At 40.7% G+C, this 17,930-nt stretch overlaps 1 protein-coding gene across 1 annotated transcript in view; it reads left to right on the top strand.

The window, feature by feature from the left end:
* Positions 1-4,159: 4,159 nt before the first annotated feature.
* Positions 4,160-17,930, top strand: part of atp10a (ATPase phospholipid transporting 10A) — a 36,260-nt gene continuing 22,489 nt past the window's right edge. The window contains exons 1-9 of the mRNA XM_020081325.2: positions 4,160-5,273; positions 8,980-9,184; positions 9,765-9,850; positions 13,186-13,292; positions 13,381-13,512; positions 13,724-13,854; positions 15,163-15,415; positions 15,802-16,019; positions 16,101-16,295. Of these exons, the coding sequence (XP_019936884.2) occupies positions 4,849-5,273; positions 8,980-9,184; positions 9,765-9,850; positions 13,186-13,292; positions 13,381-13,512; positions 13,724-13,854; positions 15,163-15,415; positions 15,802-16,019; positions 16,101-16,295 (1,752 nt within the window). The 5' untranslated portion in view covers positions 4,160-4,848. The remainder of the gene's footprint in view (positions 5,274-8,979; positions 9,185-9,764; positions 9,851-13,185; positions 13,293-13,380; positions 13,513-13,723; positions 13,855-15,162; positions 15,416-15,801; positions 16,020-16,100; positions 16,296-17,930) is intronic.

The raw sequence follows: 17,930 nt of genomic DNA on the forward strand, positions 1-17,930 counted from the left end.
TACTCACATTTACCAAGCAATCAGTGTTCATTCATTCAGACACACTCACACTCACACGCAGAGGAAGGTGGGGCAGCCAATGTACAGACCATGACTGCAGCTTTTGAACTTTGCAGAAAAAGCACAATATGTCTCCTTTAAAGGTCCAGTGTGTAAGATTTAGGTGAAAGGGATCTATTGGCAGAATTTTAATGTAGAATAATCCTCATGATGTTTTCAGTAGTTTGTTTCATCTAAATTGTATGAATAGTGGTTTTCTTTACCCCAGAAAAGGCCCTTTATATTTAAATACTTTATATTTACATCGAGGGGACCCTCTCTATAGAGGCCGCCATGTTTTTTACAGTAGTCCAGACTAAACAAACTAAACTACCACAGGTTCTTTTTCATATTTGGAAGGGGAGGGTGAGGTGAGAGGTATTCAACTGCAACATGCAATTACATCACTCAATATCACTTAATTCTACACACTGTACCTTTAAACTGCAATCCTTGCCAAATAAGGGCATTTACCTTGTTCACTAACTGACAGACTACAGACAGACATCTTATTTTTTCTTATTTTAGTTAATAATCACCTAAAACCAAAGACTTTAGAATAAAGATCTGCATAATTCTTTAGTCAGCGGGTCTTAACACAGTGTAGAGGATCATTGCAATGTAACTGAATCAGAATCCTTTAACAGTGCCTTAGGAAGTTGAACATGTGAGGATTTTAATCATCCCTGCCTTGGTTGTGTTTGCCATCTGTGGAAACTGATCACCTTTGTTACAATGACCTCGAGCCACTTTACATCACTCCAATAGATTGATCTGCAACTTCACCCGAATCGGCAGGTTTACTCCGGCTCACCAGGAAATCAGTGGCCTCGGCAGTAATTGCTCTTCTGTGTTACAAACGTAATATCCATTCTTGTGAAGAGAGGGTCACCAGGCTGATGTACAGGCAGGGAGACAGATTATTCACACCTTCTCAGGTGTGACTGTCACACTTGACTTCTTAGAGTTGAAAGACATTTTTACATTGAGATTTAAATGGCTCAGCAGCCAGGCAGATCATCACATCAGGTTTCCTGCCTGAACAGTTGGTATATTCTCTTATCAGACATGGAAGAAATTAGAACATGTGCAATTATGGCTTCCTCATGCTTCTCCTCCTCGTATGATCCATTTGGTTAATTTATATTCACATTATGACCATCATACAGGTCACTGAGTCTGCTGAGGTTGGTGTAAACCAAAACAAAATTAAAGAAAAAAAAAAAAGAAAGATTTTACATTTGTCATATAACACCTACAGCACGGCCATTTATAACATTCCCTTCTCTGCACCCACGTCCTGTAGTTTAGATGTTGCACTGGGAGAAGTGAAGCACTGTACTGATTGGAGTATCATGCCCTCTTCTGGCAGGTAGCTCGCTGCCTGGGACAGAGGATGAACTGCAGCTGTGTCTCTGTTAAGCTCCAGTCGGCTCCATTTACAGAACAGTCCCGTGTCATTCCTGTGGGATGTTCACTTTCCTATTATTTGACCTTCCACCTGAGGGCACTCTGAAAAGAGACCATGCTGCTCTGCTCAGAACAAGTAAAGTGAATTTACTCACCTGCAGTGTATAAATATATATTTTGGACAGATGTGTACTTTACTTGGGCATTTTCATGTCTCGCAATAAAAATATATTGCGCTACATTTAAGAGGAAAAACGTTTTACTCCCGTACATTTACCTGACAGTTACTAGTTTCTTTGAAGATAAGGTTTTACACACAAGATTCCCAACCTTGCTGGCTACCAAAATAACAAAAAATACAAAAAAACATTGTCTGGCTGGCTCCTTGTCAAGATTCAAACGTCAATCAGTTGAGAAAACCAACTAAGAGATAGTAATGAGGCAGCAACAAAAGATTTAGATTCAGATCTAAACTAAAGATAATTTTTACTTAAAAAAGTGATATAAACTGATGAAACTAAGCTTCTTACTCGTGCTGCAACTTAAGAGAGGATGAGCAAATATAGACTAAGCACACGCAAATAAGGAAAAACATCTATTTGACAACACATAGTATGTTGCAAATACACACAATACAGCCGAAATGATAAATAGCTGATAGAAATACTTTTTCCTGTACAGCTAAAGAACATTACTCATATATGTATGACGGTCATATAAAGAGATCTACTGGGTTGTGCCACAAGTTTATGTTGAAGAGCAGCATTCCAGCTCACTCTGAGGAGGGACTCCTGGATACCTAAGGGGCAGGAAATATGAATATGAACTCCACTCAGTGACAAAATGAAAAATAACAACTCTCCATTCACAGTTAACACTATACATATTTATGCAAGTTCTGTGGGTGGATAACATGCTCAAAAATATAATTTGGACAGGACTAAAACTAAACTAAAAGTGTTACAGCATCATCACTGCTTCTATCCTCACACCAGGTGATGACAGTCTGCAGGTGAAGTTTAACCTTATGAGAAAAAACTCTCTCTTGCAAAAAGTAAGAAAAAGCATAGGATGATTTCTATTTTCCGATTGAGAAATACAGCCCGATTTAGTTTTGCATTGTTTCTTTTTGAGGCCAAAGAGGGCCTGTTGTCTCAGATCCACACCTCACTCCGGTTATTCATCACTGGGAAATTGAATTGTTCTCCATGCCAAGATGCCACAGTGTAAAATCAGTTTAGTTTTTATCAATTAGTTTTTAGCCCAACAGCTGGATGCTCCCATTGCAAACTGCTGCAGATGCTGGTATGGGCCTTTGATTTATTCTCCTCTGGGGAACCTGCTGGCCAATTGGACAGTCTGTCTCTGGGGGTGAACATTTTTCAGAGATTTGCTTTCGGGCATGAGTCCACATTCTTCCTGCAACCTATTGCTGTACAGCATGATTTGCTGGTACATTTTAAATCCCTACAACAAACTTTAAACAGCCCTGTGGAGGATTTTGTGACTTTAATGACTCCTAGTGGTATTGTTTAAAGGCACGGCATGCTGTTTGTCTTATTTTGTGTGATTATATTTTCAAATTTGATGATTCTTCAAAAAATATCAGGCAATAATATTGAAACACTTGGTAATACTAGCAGCTCAACAATCGACTAACGTAGAATAAAAACTAACATATATGTATAAAATAATTCTACATTTAGTTTGAATGTGGTGTATTTGAAATACAGTGTGTAAGAACATGTCACAAAGGCAGCAGGAATTAACTTTTAATTATTGTTGGTAAGTTCACTGAGTCAGAGGGTTGTTGGGATTTAAAGCTGCACTATTTGTTTTTTGGCCACTAGGGGCAGAAAAAACACTGAGACAAATCAACACACAAACTGCTGTGTACCACATGTTTGGCTGTTGAGGTGATTGTGTTACCAAATATTTCACCTTTGTATTATGCTATTTAGAAAAGTGTTTAACTGTAGTGAGTTGAAATGCTTGCTAACTTGTAGATGTTTGAACTCTTCTTACCAACCAGTTGCTACCTTTATCAGTTTTGGTGAAGCTGGTTAAACGTTTTCACAGCTTATTGCAGGTTTTTCGAGATTTGAGGCTGATGAGGTTCAACGATCTGTCAGTGTTTGGCACTAAGTCGTGCTGGTAAGCTAGCAAAGAAAAAACTGATAAGTCCGACAAGTTTTCAATAGTTTAATTATACACAAATCACTGTATGGCCTTGACGGCCAAAACTATCTTCTGATGTTTGTCAATTTAGTTGCATTAGACTTAACTGTAACTGTAATGGTAATGTATAGTGTCTGCTTTCAAGATTTAGAGAAATCTGCACTAGAAAAAAGTAAAACAAGACTTCCTGATGCAGCCACCACTGCAACGTCTGAGTAGTTTTCACTTTAGATGGCACTAGTTATGTTATGTCACATTAGTGTAATACAGGCATTAAATAATGTTATATTAGAAATAACTGTATTGAGCAAATCTAATTCCTAGTCTGTTCTGTTTGCTTGACTCGGTTGTTGCATTTGTTTTCATCTGAGATTAGCTCACAACTCCTTACAACTAATCAGAAAAACTGTTCTCATTAAGTCAGAAAAGGGATCCGATTGTTTTCTTATAAAAAACGTTCTTTTATTAATAATAATTAACCAAAAGTTGTTGTTTTTTTTCTATTTGCATGTGTTTTCCTCATGTGCAGCACATTGAGCTCTGGGCCCCTGCAGTATTAGCATGATTATTAGTTTTACTTTTATTATTCACATTCTGCAGTAGAGAAGCTACAGACACGAGTAACTTCAGAGGTGAGCGACTCTTTTTAAGAGGTGTAAACATACACATGTATAAATAGTGTTTAGGGAGTGCGTCCTCGCTGCTTCCTGTGGCCCAGTGTAAACTCCAATAATACCGCGTGGCACTTGGAGACAGAGAGCCCAGGTTGGGAGTGGGAGGGGCCTGTGGCTCGGATTTCCAGAGGAGAGCGGCCACCGACCCGCTGACGAACGTCCTGTGTGTGCGCGGCCTGCGCAGCGCCGCTGCTCCACACACACACAGCGCCCCCCTGCGCCCAGCGGCTCAGCCCCATCCACATGATGTATAGATCGTGCACCGAGCCCCGGGGGGAAGTCCGAGCTGAGCCTCCTACTATCTGAGCATCCTCAGGAAAAAAAAAAAAAAAAAAAGAAGCTAAACAAGCAAAAGTTTTCCCGAGGAGTCGACATGGACGCAAAGGAGCAGCCCGTGTGACCCGACGAAGAGACTGACGCCAGGCTCTCTTCACACGGACAGAGAATGATAACATAGGCGGCGTTTTGTTCGCTTTTTTCCGTGTGTGTGTGGAGCGTGTGAGGGGACACGACAAGCTGAAGTGTGGGGAAGTTTTGAGGCAGGGCTATGGCGCGGAGCGGAGACGCCGCCGGGATGTCCAAAGCTCCCAAAGTCCAGAGGAAGAAGAAGAAGAAGAGCAAGGAGAACAAAACCAGGACGGTCCACACAAACTTACTGTACGACCTCTCCAAGGGCGAGGAAAACCCCAACAGACACTATGCAAACAACAAGATCAAGACCACCAAGTACACGGTGCTCTCCTTCCTGCCAAAGAACCTCTTCGAGCAGTTCCATAGGTTCGCCAATGTTTACTTTGTCTTCATCGCCTTGCTGAATTTTGTCCCGGTTGTCAACGCGTTCCAGCCCGAGCTGGCCCTGGCCCCCGTGGTGTTCATCCTGTCAGTCACTGCCATCAAAGACCTGTGGGAGGACTACAGGAGACACAGGTCGGATAAAGAGATCAACCACATGGACTGTCTGGTCTTCAGCAGGTACGTCAGGGCCTGGACACAGCCAGGACAGCCAGATGTGTGTCAGAGGCTGCTGTTTGTCCATAAGTGTCCACCGAACAAACGGTCCCCTGCAAGTAATGGTTCCCACACAGGAGCAGATGAGAGCACTTTAAAAGAAAGAACAATCAACACACAGTGTCAAACCCTGTAGTTTGGAAGGTGTGTTGAGGGTTCACATCCACTTTGGCCTTTGTCAGTGCAGAATAGGAAGTAAAGTCAAGCTAAACCTGGCTAACACATGAGCAACATATATCACACATGGAATCCAAAAGTCTTAAAAAAAAAAGCCTCCTGTTTCCTGCCCACCTGTCTGTCTGAGAGGAGTGAATCCTCCTGATACACATGTCTGGGTTTGATATGACTCATAACAACCTGTTGAGTGGGACAAAATATCAACATCATCCTGATTCGTGAGATACGATTATCAGCATGCTGAAATGACTGACATGTATGAAAAAATAGTTTAGTGACATTTGATGAGAAACATTTACTATATTAATCACTGACAAAACCACATAGGATAAGCACAAAGTTTTCTGACTGAACTCCACAGACTGTTTACCTAAATCTCTGCACACAGTGTCCAGCACACAATCAATACAAAGTGACAGAAGATGTCAAACTGTTTGAGGAGGACTCACTCACTACACCAATGCACTTTTTTGTACATTGTTTCCTCTCAATTGTTTGTGTGACACCAAATTGCAGCGAATAAATACACACATCCTGTTATTTTCCTCTTTAGGGGCATCTTGGATTCTTCATGTAAACAGTTATCATGATGTTTTGTTATGGTTGTATTAATATTTTGATTATCGCAGAACCCCTGTGGGGATATTATCGTTATCGTGGGCCATGTGTCACGTATCGTAATGTGAGTTACCCTGCAATTCCCAGCCCTCCTGCTATGTTCCCGTGTGTGTGTGTGTGTGTGTGTGTGTGTGTGTGTGTGTGTGTGTGTGTGCATGCAGTGTATTTTGCTAATGAAAAGCAGCACTGTCGACCATGTACAGAGCATAATTCACGGTAATCAAAAGGCTCAGTGTTCGGCAGCTCCAGAGTTCTAGCTAAAGTCTTGACCCGAGTTGTTCTGTCAAGGTTGGACATAATTGAATTTTCTTCTGCTTTGGCAGTATTGTGCAAAACATCTCCTTTCTAATGCCCAATAACAGCTGACTGGACTTAACCCCACACTTGTGTCATTTTCCTCAAGGTGACACACAAAGTCGCTCACACTGTGGATCACTTTCCATAAAGCTACCGGTGAACCCATGTCTATGAAAACTAAAATGTATCCTCACACAGCCACTTTTCACGTGGCAGTGTAGGGGGAGTCTGGATTTGTGATAAGGAAATTCCATTTTTATCAAAATTACTAATATTTACAAAGTCAAAATGATGGAAACAGTCATGATTTACAGCAGAGGATTCCTCCTAAATGTAGATTGTAGAGCCGCTACAAAGACACATATACACTAAAATCGCACATTTGCAAGTGTACTTTAACAGAATGTAAATAGTTTGCTCCTAATCTGTTTTGCAAAGTGACATCAGCATCCATTGGTGCTGTCCTGAAACAATCTGGATTCCTGGTCACTTAACGCCTCATTTTTACCGCAACAGTTTATCTCGTTGTTTTCCATCTGAGCTGATATACTCTTTCACAACCGGATCATTCATTAGTGACGTGTGTGGGACTTCTTCTCATTTGTCCTCTTTACTTTACAGAGAATTGAAGATAAGTTTCTCATTGTGTCATCCTTGAAGGGCAGATCTCTGACCGCCATTACACCGCAGAAATAATGCATTTTCACCAGATGCATAGTCTCCTTGTTTTCAGACAACACAGTTTTGACTTAAATCTACAGAAATAAACATTGATAAAACAATTTAACGCTCAGAAACCCCTGACACAGAAATAAGAACAATTTCCTCCATTCAGGACTGTTGCTTTCGTTTTTAGCAGTATAGTTTTCACAGTAGCTGTGACCTTTAAACAAAGATCACTAGTAAGAGGAGTGCTCAAGGTTATTTCATCAGTATTCATAGATTCATGATCCTGGTATGTTATGGTTCCAGTGGGCTGTGTACATTTAATAAGGTGTGAAGTCAAAGATAACAAAGCCATGTGCTCACTAGATTCACACATTTAAAATGTAAACGTGTCCACGAGGAGTAGACATATTTACATTACGTTTTTTCAGCTGTTTCAGGATTTTGGTCTTGGTTTTACTTCTTTGTGACTTATTTCTCTTACAGAGAAAAGCATTCCCTGTTCTTCTCTTCAAAATAAAAGCACATTGTTGTTCCCAGTTGGAAAGTAGAAACTGAAGTCACAAATAGATTTTTTTTTTTTTGAGTATCAATTATTCTTGATCTATCAATTATAAGAAATAATTTTTGTTACAGTCGTCCACAGCCCAAGGAGAAGTTTTTAAAAATAGCTTTAGTTATTCAACTACTTGTCCAAACCTCAAAGACTTTCAGTTTACTGAGAATTAAGATAAAGAAACCGAGAAGCTGGAACCAGAGATAAATAATCAGTGAGTTATCAGCTATGAAAACAGATACTATGAAGTTTTTAGTTAATCATATAATCTTATTAGCTCTACACTGCATGCATGCATCATTTCACTTAATTATTCACTTATTTGATGAATTTAACAAGTTGACCGATAATTAAGCATCATTTTATAAGTAAATATTTTTGGCATCATGCCCCTGTTTGCATTTGTATAAATGTCTCACACTTAGCTTTAAAAAGCTGAATCACACGTTTAGCACTCATTGCTCTAAAGACTTTTTTGTTCAGAGGCTACTGAGTTCTCTTTTTTCCAGGCAATAGAAAAATTGTACATCACAAACAGTTATGAAGACCAGTTTTTACTATCCCACGTTCCCTGTGTTGTTTTTTCTGTGTTGTTATTGTCCCGTTCACAGTTTTTGCATGGAAATAGTCAGATGTTCATGCTGAAACCACGTGAACTGCAGTGACAGAATGAAAGGAAAGAAATGTTCTGATGTAACTCATTAATGTGTGTGTGTGTGTGTGTGTGTGTGTGTGTGTGTGTGTGTGTGTGTGTGTGTGTGTGTATTTAGTACATTGCTACCAGGTTAGTCACATTGATCAGAAATGAAGGCTGGTTACCATTAATGTAGTGTCGGAGCTGTTATCCCTTCCAATGCAACAAATTCCACTCAGATTAGTGACATCATTTACAATAACAACACAACCACATCTGTGAAGAGAAGAATCTGTGTGTTGACAAAGGCAGTGTTGTGTTATATGAGATATGAGATCCTTTTCTCTTCAGTTGGGGAATAACGTTGGTTTAAACCTCTGAGAAAGTTCCGGTCCCTCCGCATACAGTATGTTTATGTCCTCTCAGGACGCAGAGTTGTGTTCATGCTGAGCTACATTTTGGACATGTTTTGTATTTTGATGGACATATTGAATAAGGCGTTGAGACGAGTTAGGTTAAGAGGAATCGTTACCGCTATAGTCTGTGGTAACAGCTTCAGCACCAGCAAACAGTCTGTCCTCATTCATGCTCAACATGTCTGCTGTTCCAGATTTATAGAAGTGGAACTGAAGTTTCTGTTTATAGAACCACCAGTGATTGAAAACAATAGCTACACGTCTCTCATCCCGATGCTTACACCATCTCTTTGCTTGTTTTGGCAGAGCGGAGAGACGCTATGTGGAGAAGTACTGGAAGGAGGTTCGAGTGGGAGACTTCATCAGGCTGCGATGCAACGAGATCCTCCCCGCCGATGTTCTGCTGCTGAGCACCAGCGACCCCGACCGCCTGTGCCACATCGAGACCGCCACACTGGATGGAGAGACCAACCTCAAGCAGAGGCAGGTCGTCCGCAGCTTCTTTGACCTGGTGAGACGGATGTTCATTTCCTCTTGTTTTCCTGTGGTCACACAAACTGTTTCTTTGTTAAATTCCTTGATAGAAGCAAATGTTCACTGAGACTTCAGTGTGTATGCTGCAGTTTCAGCCTGTTGGTCAGTTTATTTTAGTTGGTTTGGAACTTTGGTCACAAAGTAATACAATCAGAAAAGGTTTATTACACACTTTAAGCTTTCAGCCAATCAGAATGTATCCATTGAGAGACCAGTTTGTTTATTTTGAAAGATTGATTTTGAAGTTGTGTGTCTTTTACTGTTATCAGACATTAAGAACATGTCCGCAGTATTTGGTCTAGACATTTTCCATAGTTTGACTTTCACATGTGAAGAATGTAGCCGAAGCTTTTTAACGTCAGACACGTTTTCAACAAAATTAACATTTCCAGAACATCGAGGTGAAGGGTGGAGCCTGAGTATGCAGACATCACATTTAAACTGCAAACATTGCGGTTTTGTGTTAGTACAAGTATTTGTAAGGGCACCATCAGTTATTTTGTCAGGAACTGCATGAATAAGAAAAAGTAATTTATTTATCTATGTTCTGTTTGCAGGATTGTGATTTCGACCCTTTAAAATACAACAGCGTAATTGAATGTGAAAAACCCAACAATGACCTGAACAGATTCCGAGGCTACATGTGAGTATTTCATTGTTTTTGTCCTTGTTTAGTGTGTGTGTGTTCTGCCCACCTTGTGTTTGGACTCAGAGATGCTTGGCTTTTTAATTTGTTATCTCTCATTAAATGTTTCGTTTTCATTTGGTCATAAATGAATGCAGTGACATTTTGAGCAGTGTTGAGCTTTGAAATGGAAATAATGTGAAACTGCGGTTTGTTGACATGCCTGCAGTTTCCAACGTATAATTATGACTCAAACAGTTTTTCCAAATCAAGATTACAATTTGCCTTCTTGGGATGCGGTTGCAGGGTTTCACCCATTTGACCGTGTACATTTTTAGATACATGTGCTTCGTTTAGCAGCAGAACAAAATGAACCATCAGCTGCTCTTTGCAATCTCATAACCAAAGCTGTTGTTTGCATGTGTTTTGTGGGTAAACTTTGACGAGAGGGCTGATTGGAGGGGGTGGGATTTATTTGTTACATATTTCCAAAGGGTGGCCTGCTCTTTATAGCTTTTCCAAGATTACCAACCCTAGCTTTAAATGTTTGAGATTGGATGAGTCTTTGTTTTTCTTTCGGCATGTCACTGTCGAATCTACTCCACCAGACCGAAGATGTTCCGGTATTTGCTGCATTGTTAATCTATCTCTGGTTAAGTCTAACTAATGTCTTAGTTAATGAGCATGGGGAAACGCATGTTTGATGAGACGAGTGCTTGTGGTGGTTAAAGTCTGGAAGTGCTCATGAAGCAAACTGTGCTGTGATTTGAAAGTCTTTCAAATTTGTCACAATGTGGATCAATGAGTTGGAGTCTATCAGACATAAATGTGTTCGCTTTTGTGTGTTCTTTGTCTATAGCTGTAGACACTGTGTTAGCTGCAACAATGTGCCTGTCATTCAGCCTCTCCTGTGTTACACCTAACTTCATTTTTGTCTCTGTCTGCAGTACAAATACTCATAGTGGTTTAAAAAAACCTCACACAGGAACACTTAACCCAGATAAAGCACAGTGTGTTTTGACATACACAATACATGATGTTAATAATAAATCTTTAGAAGTGACCCTGGGTCAAAAAAGGTTTACTTATGTTTCAATGTTTTTCCTGCAGTTTCAGCCTCTTGGTCAGGTTATTTTGGTTGGTAGAAAGTTTTGTGGCCAAGTAACACATTTAGAAAAGGCTGTTAGACAAACTGCTTTTTGCATGGATACCTCGCAACCTTCTGCCAATTAGAAAGGAGAATTCATCCAATGAGAGATCCTTAAAGATCAGAAATGTCCTAAATATTCAGATGAGGGGTAGTGTCTAAGTATAGCATGAGGAAGTCTGGACAAGTATAAATGTTGCTGTGATTTGGATTCATTTGAAACTAAATGGCAGGAGTTTCCCAGTAAAACATGAACACGTAACCCAAATAAAACCCAGTGTGTCATGACAACAAACAAAATAAATTATTAAGCTTTAGAGGCGCTACGAGGTGGATTTGTTTTACCTTGGGAAAGAGCCATGTAGCTCACTTTAAGCTAAGCTAAGCCAACCAGCTTGTAGCTACTGACTGTTTTCTTTAAGCGTATCAAGTGAGATGGAGCGTGTTTGCTTCACCCAGATATTATCTGAGACTTGAATTCATGCCAGCCGTGTCTTCCATAAGTTTGTGTGAGGATGAAAAGACGATCAGTGTCCTCTGAATTGACAGTGAACCCGCACTCACATGATTATGACATGTATTCTTTGCTCAGAAGGAGACCAGATGCTGCAGGTATTCAGTTGCCAGGCTACATCGGAGCACAGACGCAGCATTGTCCCAGCAGTGTTTTATTACAATACAACCAGTGGCACTGAGTCTAATCTCGCAGCCTTCTGGGAGAGAAGGCACTCTGCGTCTGGAGCGTTATCAATTTCTCGAACAGCGTGCGCTATGAACGAGGACGAGCGGTGTGTGAGATCAGGGACACTGCCCTTAATCCATAACGGTGCTGATGTGTCATGCGGCCTGCTGTCAGAGGCCAAAGGATGAACATCCTGTTAGTAAACATGCCGACAACTACATGGCTGTGAAGGAAGAAGAACAGAAATGATAAAACTCTGCTTTGTAATCCTTGATTTAGTAATAGTACGTCTGACAGTAAAAGCTCAGCTCACCCATCCAACACTCCTCTGACTTAATGGCAGCTCAACACACATCTCACTTTGGGTTAAAATGCTTTCCTATAATGGATATTAACTCAGTCCTTTCTTTTCTGAGAGCTGGATTCAGTCTTTATATGACAATGGCATTTTAGATGATGAGGTGAGATCTAAAGGTCAGCGATGAAGCAGTGAATTGCCTAAATGATTCAAAGCCTGAGGGCATTTTCTGTGGTGCAGCGCGTGCTCAGTGCTTCTTTATCAGAGGGGATTTGTGCTGAGATAAGGGCTCTTGCTGAGGGACGACCATGATGCTTTGGAGCGTGATGGATTGAGGCGTTCAGCTGAAAAACTTATGTTGGCTTGGTGGCTCTGGTGTGCAGAGATATTCCATTTCGCCACAAGCATCACCATCTTTCACCTGAGTGTAAAGACATAACCATAGTCGTTTGAGCTGTTTGATAAACCTGTGGACTGGCACTCATGGTAGGGCTGGATCCCAGACCCGAGCCCATTGGGACCTGGGCTGGATTCGGACAAAGGTTTTGTTCTGCGATGTTGGCTGGGCTATCTACTTGATCTTTTTACTCTGCGCATGGCTGGAATCAGGGAAAACAAGAAATATCCATGCATTTCAGGGACAGGGTAACAAACTCAGAGCAGCTTATAGTAATTGTAGCATGTTGCAGTTGGGTTCAGAAAAAATAAAAAAAGGTCAGGCTCTGTTAGTTTCCCTCAGGCCTGGACAGTTCAGACAAAACATGCCACCTAAGACACACTGTATTGAATAATACTGTATTTTGCTCTGTGTTGGATGACTTCATACTAAACCAATGGAAGTGCCCCATTTCGGGGATCGACAGTTTCCTCTGCTGGGCTGCCTTGATGTCTCTGTCTCGTTCTGACACTCCACTCATCACTTTAGGCTTAGACTGCTATTTTTGACCTCACCACATTTTAATTGATCAGTTTGGCTGCTCCCTTATTACCACCCACCTGGCATGAGGACAGCTGCTGTTTGGCCAACGTAGCGATTATGATGTACTTTTAATTTGCTCCAAAAATATACTGTATAACGACAAGTATTCAGACCACAACTCATGATGAAGTGAAATGGCTTATTTTTTAAATAATAAGTCTGTATGGCACAATAAATGTTGTGGTGCACTATCACACATGGGTGTCCTGCCCACCCCTAACTCACGGTAATATGAATTCCCTGACAGAATCCATAGAAGCGGCAGAAGAGATGCACTTTATAAAGAAAACCTGCTGCTGCGAGGCTGCACCATCCGCAACACTGAGGAGGCTGTGGGAATAGTCATTTATGCAGGTAAGCCCCCAGAGTAGCTGTCATCGGCAGTCACACTCTGCACTTGACCTCTGACCTGCTGCATCTAACACGGTGTGTGTGTTTGCAGGTCACGAGACCAAAGCCATGCTGAACAACAACGGCCCGCGCTACAAACGCAGCAAACTGGAGAGACAGATGAATGTAGATGTGTTCTGGTGTGTCATCATCCTGCTGGTCATGTGCCTGTTTGCTGCTGTGGGTGTGTATCTGTTTAGGAGTTATGTTTACACTTACAATGCCCCTAGTCGTATTGAGAAATTTCAATTTGAAAACCTTCATTTGCTGGATTTATTATTGGAAACAAAAGATAAATCTCACAAAGTCTTGTTGGATTGTGTTTATTGTGCTTCTATTCATATCTTCTCGTTCGTTTGTCTATACGAGTTGACCTTGTTCTATCGTTGTTCCAGGTCACGGGCTGTGGATGTTTCAGTACGGAGATAAGAGACCTGTGTTTGACGTTCTCAGTCCAGAGGGGACAGACTTATCACCAATCATGTCAGCCATTTATCTCTTCCTCACTATGATCATCGTCTTTCAGGTATGAACCGGGGAGAAGCCCACAGAGACGCAGATATAAAAAGGACGTACGATATCATGTTCAGTTTGAAATATTTTATCCCGCTGCAAACAGGCATTGCTGTAAATCAAAAGCATTGGCGCTAGTTATTTCATCCCCCAAAGGTGTGTGTGTGACCTCTAGATCCTTATCGTCACATTCAGTGTGGAAAAGCAGAGAGAAAGTACTTTTCATGCTGCATAATTATCACGACCAAAGTAGGAAAAAGTTGCCACCTGATAGCTATTGATTTTCTTTTCGTTGCATTTAAAAAAAAATGTCAGCTCAAATGTCAGCCTGTCCTGTGTCAAATGTTGCTGCTGGCTTTGAAATAAATGAGAGGTCAGGGAAGATATCAGCATGGTTACGCTGTACAAACAGGAACTGTTTGAGGTCGGAGACCCGCCAGTGTTGCCAGACGATGCACTCTGAAATAAACACATGATTCTGTTAGTATCCAGGCACGAGCACTGTGCATGCTGATCTGCCCTCCCAAAAGTTATGACTCATTTCTTATGGAACCACTTTCCAAATATGTTGCCTGGAAATCTCCCACTCAGGAACAATTTTTAAACAATCAAGCAGCTACTAAGAACTCATATAACATTTATTTGTATATGTTTTTGGCCCATAGCAAAGTTAACTGAAAAGCTGTATGTATAATATAATCCTGTCTGCGATTCTCAAGTGCCCCTTCAACAAAACCACCATTTATTCCATACATATAGCCATTAAGCTATTTCTACTCTAAATCTGTAACTTTTAGCTGTAAGCTGTTCATGTGTTGCAGCTGAATACCCCTCACCTCACCTCCCCCCATGACAGAGAACCTGTGGTAGCCTTCATAAACTCAAAAGATGTTTAGTTTGTCCTGTTTGGACGACAGTAAGAAACATCCGTAGGGAGGACCCCTCAATGTAAATATAAAGTATTTAAATATAAAGGGCCAATTCTAGGATAAAGAAAACTATAATTCATACAATTTTGATGAAACACACCAGTGAAAACATCATGAAGATAATTTAAATTCAATTTGTGCCGATAGAACCCTTTCTCCTAAATCTTACACACTGAACCTTTAAGAATTTATCCATCACCTTTTGTGATTTTTATTTTTTTAATCTCCTGCTTGTGAACTAGTTTTCACATTCTCATTTCAACTTGTATTTTCCAGGTGTTGTTTGATTTGATCAAATGTACATATCATATATATATATACAGTATATATATAGCTGGGAAATGCTGATGTTCAGCTCTTTCTTCTTTAATAAACATTCTCTCCTCTCCAAGGTGCTGATACCCATCTCCCTCTTTGTGTCGATTGAGATTGTCAAGATCTGCCAAGTGTACTTCATCCATCAGGACATGGATCTGTACGATGAGGAGACAGACTCTCACCTGCAGTGCAGAGCCCTTAATATCACAGAGGATCTTGGCCAGATGCAATACATCTTCTCTGACAAGACAGGCACGCTGACGGAGAACAAGATGGTGTTTCGCCGCTGCACTGTGGCAGGGGTGGAGTACTCCCATGATGCCAATGGTGAGACACACACACACACACACACACACACCCTTATAAAAGCAGTCATTGCTTTTTTACTTCCCTCTTAATCCACTAAGACGGCGGCAAATAAAAAATTGTTGTTTGACATCCACCTAAAACCTGAGGGTTTTCTGAAGAGCTGACAGAATTGCCAATGTTAAAAACAGTTTTTTAAAACCATAAAAATGTGGTTATTTCTCAGCCTATAAAGCAAATAGACACATGGATAAAAAAACATTTGATAGGTCAAATATTTGGCTTTTATTATAAGTCATTGAACTTTGTGAATATGAAGATGTCAAAACCGGTCTTAAAGGTATTTATATGCGCAATTATCCCATGCAGTCCTAATGGGTTAATAATGAAATGTGTGTGTTATCCAGCTAGAAGACTTGCTATGTACCAGGAGATGGATTCTGAAGAAGAGGAGTGTACATCTCACGGAGGCACCCTGCCCAGGCGGGACAGCGTGACCAGCCACCACAGCGCCCCGGTGGTGCTGCGCTCCCAGAGCACAAAGTCCCATCGCAGGACGGGCAGCAGGGCGGAGGCCAAGCGAGCCAGCATCCTATCCAAGCACACGGCCTTCAGCAGCCCCATGGTCAGTACACATCACCGTCCCGCCATCCTCACACTGTGTGCTGTCTGCTCCTCACTGATAAAATCCTTCTCTGTCCCGCAGGAGAAAGATATCACCCCTGACCCCCAGCTCCTGGACAAAGTCAATGAATGCAGCAGTCAGATGGACTTCATGCGCTTTCACAGCCAGCCAATGTCCCAGCTGCCCTCTGACCTCTCAGATATCATTGATTTCTTTATCGCTCTCACAATCTGCAACACAGTGGTGGTGTCCTCCCCCAACCAGCCCAGGCAGAAGGTAAAACTCACCTCAAGAAAATCTCACTATCTCAACCCTTCCTCAGGTTAAGGAGAAATATATTTTTATTTGGTCCGATAGGCTGCCTGATGGCACATTGATGTTGGTGTTACTGCATTATACATTATTGTATACACAAAATTATAAAAATAAATACTGCAAATCTCATCTGACTATGCTAGAAAATCAGTAATTTAGAAGGAAAAGTTTTGGATATGAAACATATAAATGGTGGAGTCCCCTTATATAAACCAGTCCATTTGTATTTTATTTTTTCAGCAACTTTGCCTTTATTGGATTGTGGTAGAAAAGTCTCATTATGAATTTAGTTTATTTATTTTTTAAAGGCCTTAGAAGAAACAAATAACTAATTTATATTTACAAAGCTCCCTGATGGGATGGGATGAGAAACAGAATTTCTGTTTTTGATAGCACCCATATGTGTGTGCGTGTGTGAGTGTGTGTGGGTGTGTGGGTGGGTTCCAGGCTTCAAGTATATACATATATCTGGGACAAAGACAGATTATATTACGATTTATACTGCAAAGCTCATCTGTAGTTCAAGTTTGCTTATATGTGATGTACTTTCACCAGAGTACTTTTTGTTTCCTCCATTGCAAAAGACTTATTGTGCTGGATCTTTATCTTCATATTTACTCTTTAAAAGCAGTGAGAAAATACATGTTTCCCGCCACCGTGAGCATTGTCTGCATCGACTATAGTGAGGTGTGTGTCTGTGCTGCTGAGGCATGTTAGAGAGGGCTGACCCTGCCCCTCACACACATCCTGCAGGAGAGAGAGATATCTCAGGAACAGTGAAAATGCATCATTGAGAATGTCTGATAGATAGATAGATAGATAGATAGATAGATAGATAGATAGATAGATAGATAGATAGATACTTTATTGATCCCGAAGGAAATTCAAGCATCCAGTGGCAGTAACATACATTGAACATGAGATCAAATGTGCAAGGGAGCTTTTATGAAGCGAATATTAAAAAAAAAATTTTAAAAGACAATCTCCAATAACAAGAGCAGAATCTTAAATGCTGCAGATGGTCAATATAGAATTTTTAAATCTATATTTTTTTGTTTGTAATGTCTGTTTTCTCTGTTTTTTGTTGTTTTGACCAACATGGTAGTAGCTTCCATCTGATGACAAAAAGGGTTTAAACACTTTTCTGGCTACTTTTACTGTAAAAACAGTCTTAAAAGCACATAAACATTCCAAAACGGTGCATTCGCACAAAGCATTCACTGATTCATTGCCTGTGACTTTGATGTGCTCACTCCAGTCACAGTTGTGTATCCGTGTTTTGTTTTGTTTTTATGCGAGTCTGGGTGTGGTCGTCCTGCTCAGAGGTGATATCCTCTTCTCGCCACTCGCTGTGTGCACCGCCTCGCTGTCCTGCTGGTCAGAGGCACAGATCAGTTCAGATATAGCTTTACACTGTGACACATTATTTATGTTGCTGTGTTTCTGTTTGGAGGTTATCTGATAAGGAAGGAATGTAAATCTGCACAGAAACAGTGGCTTTGATACAAATGTCCTTTCAGTTCGTTTTTTTTTTTTTTTTAATGATTGTACTTTTTGTCCTTCGTTTCAGTGTAATTGTTCACATTTTATTATGAT

Source organism: Paralichthys olivaceus, chromosome 3 (assembly GCF_024713975.1).
Source record: "Paralichthys olivaceus isolate ysfri-2021 chromosome 3, ASM2471397v2, whole genome shotgun sequence".
NCBI lineage: Eukaryota > Metazoa > Chordata > Actinopteri > Pleuronectiformes > Paralichthyidae > Paralichthys > Paralichthys olivaceus.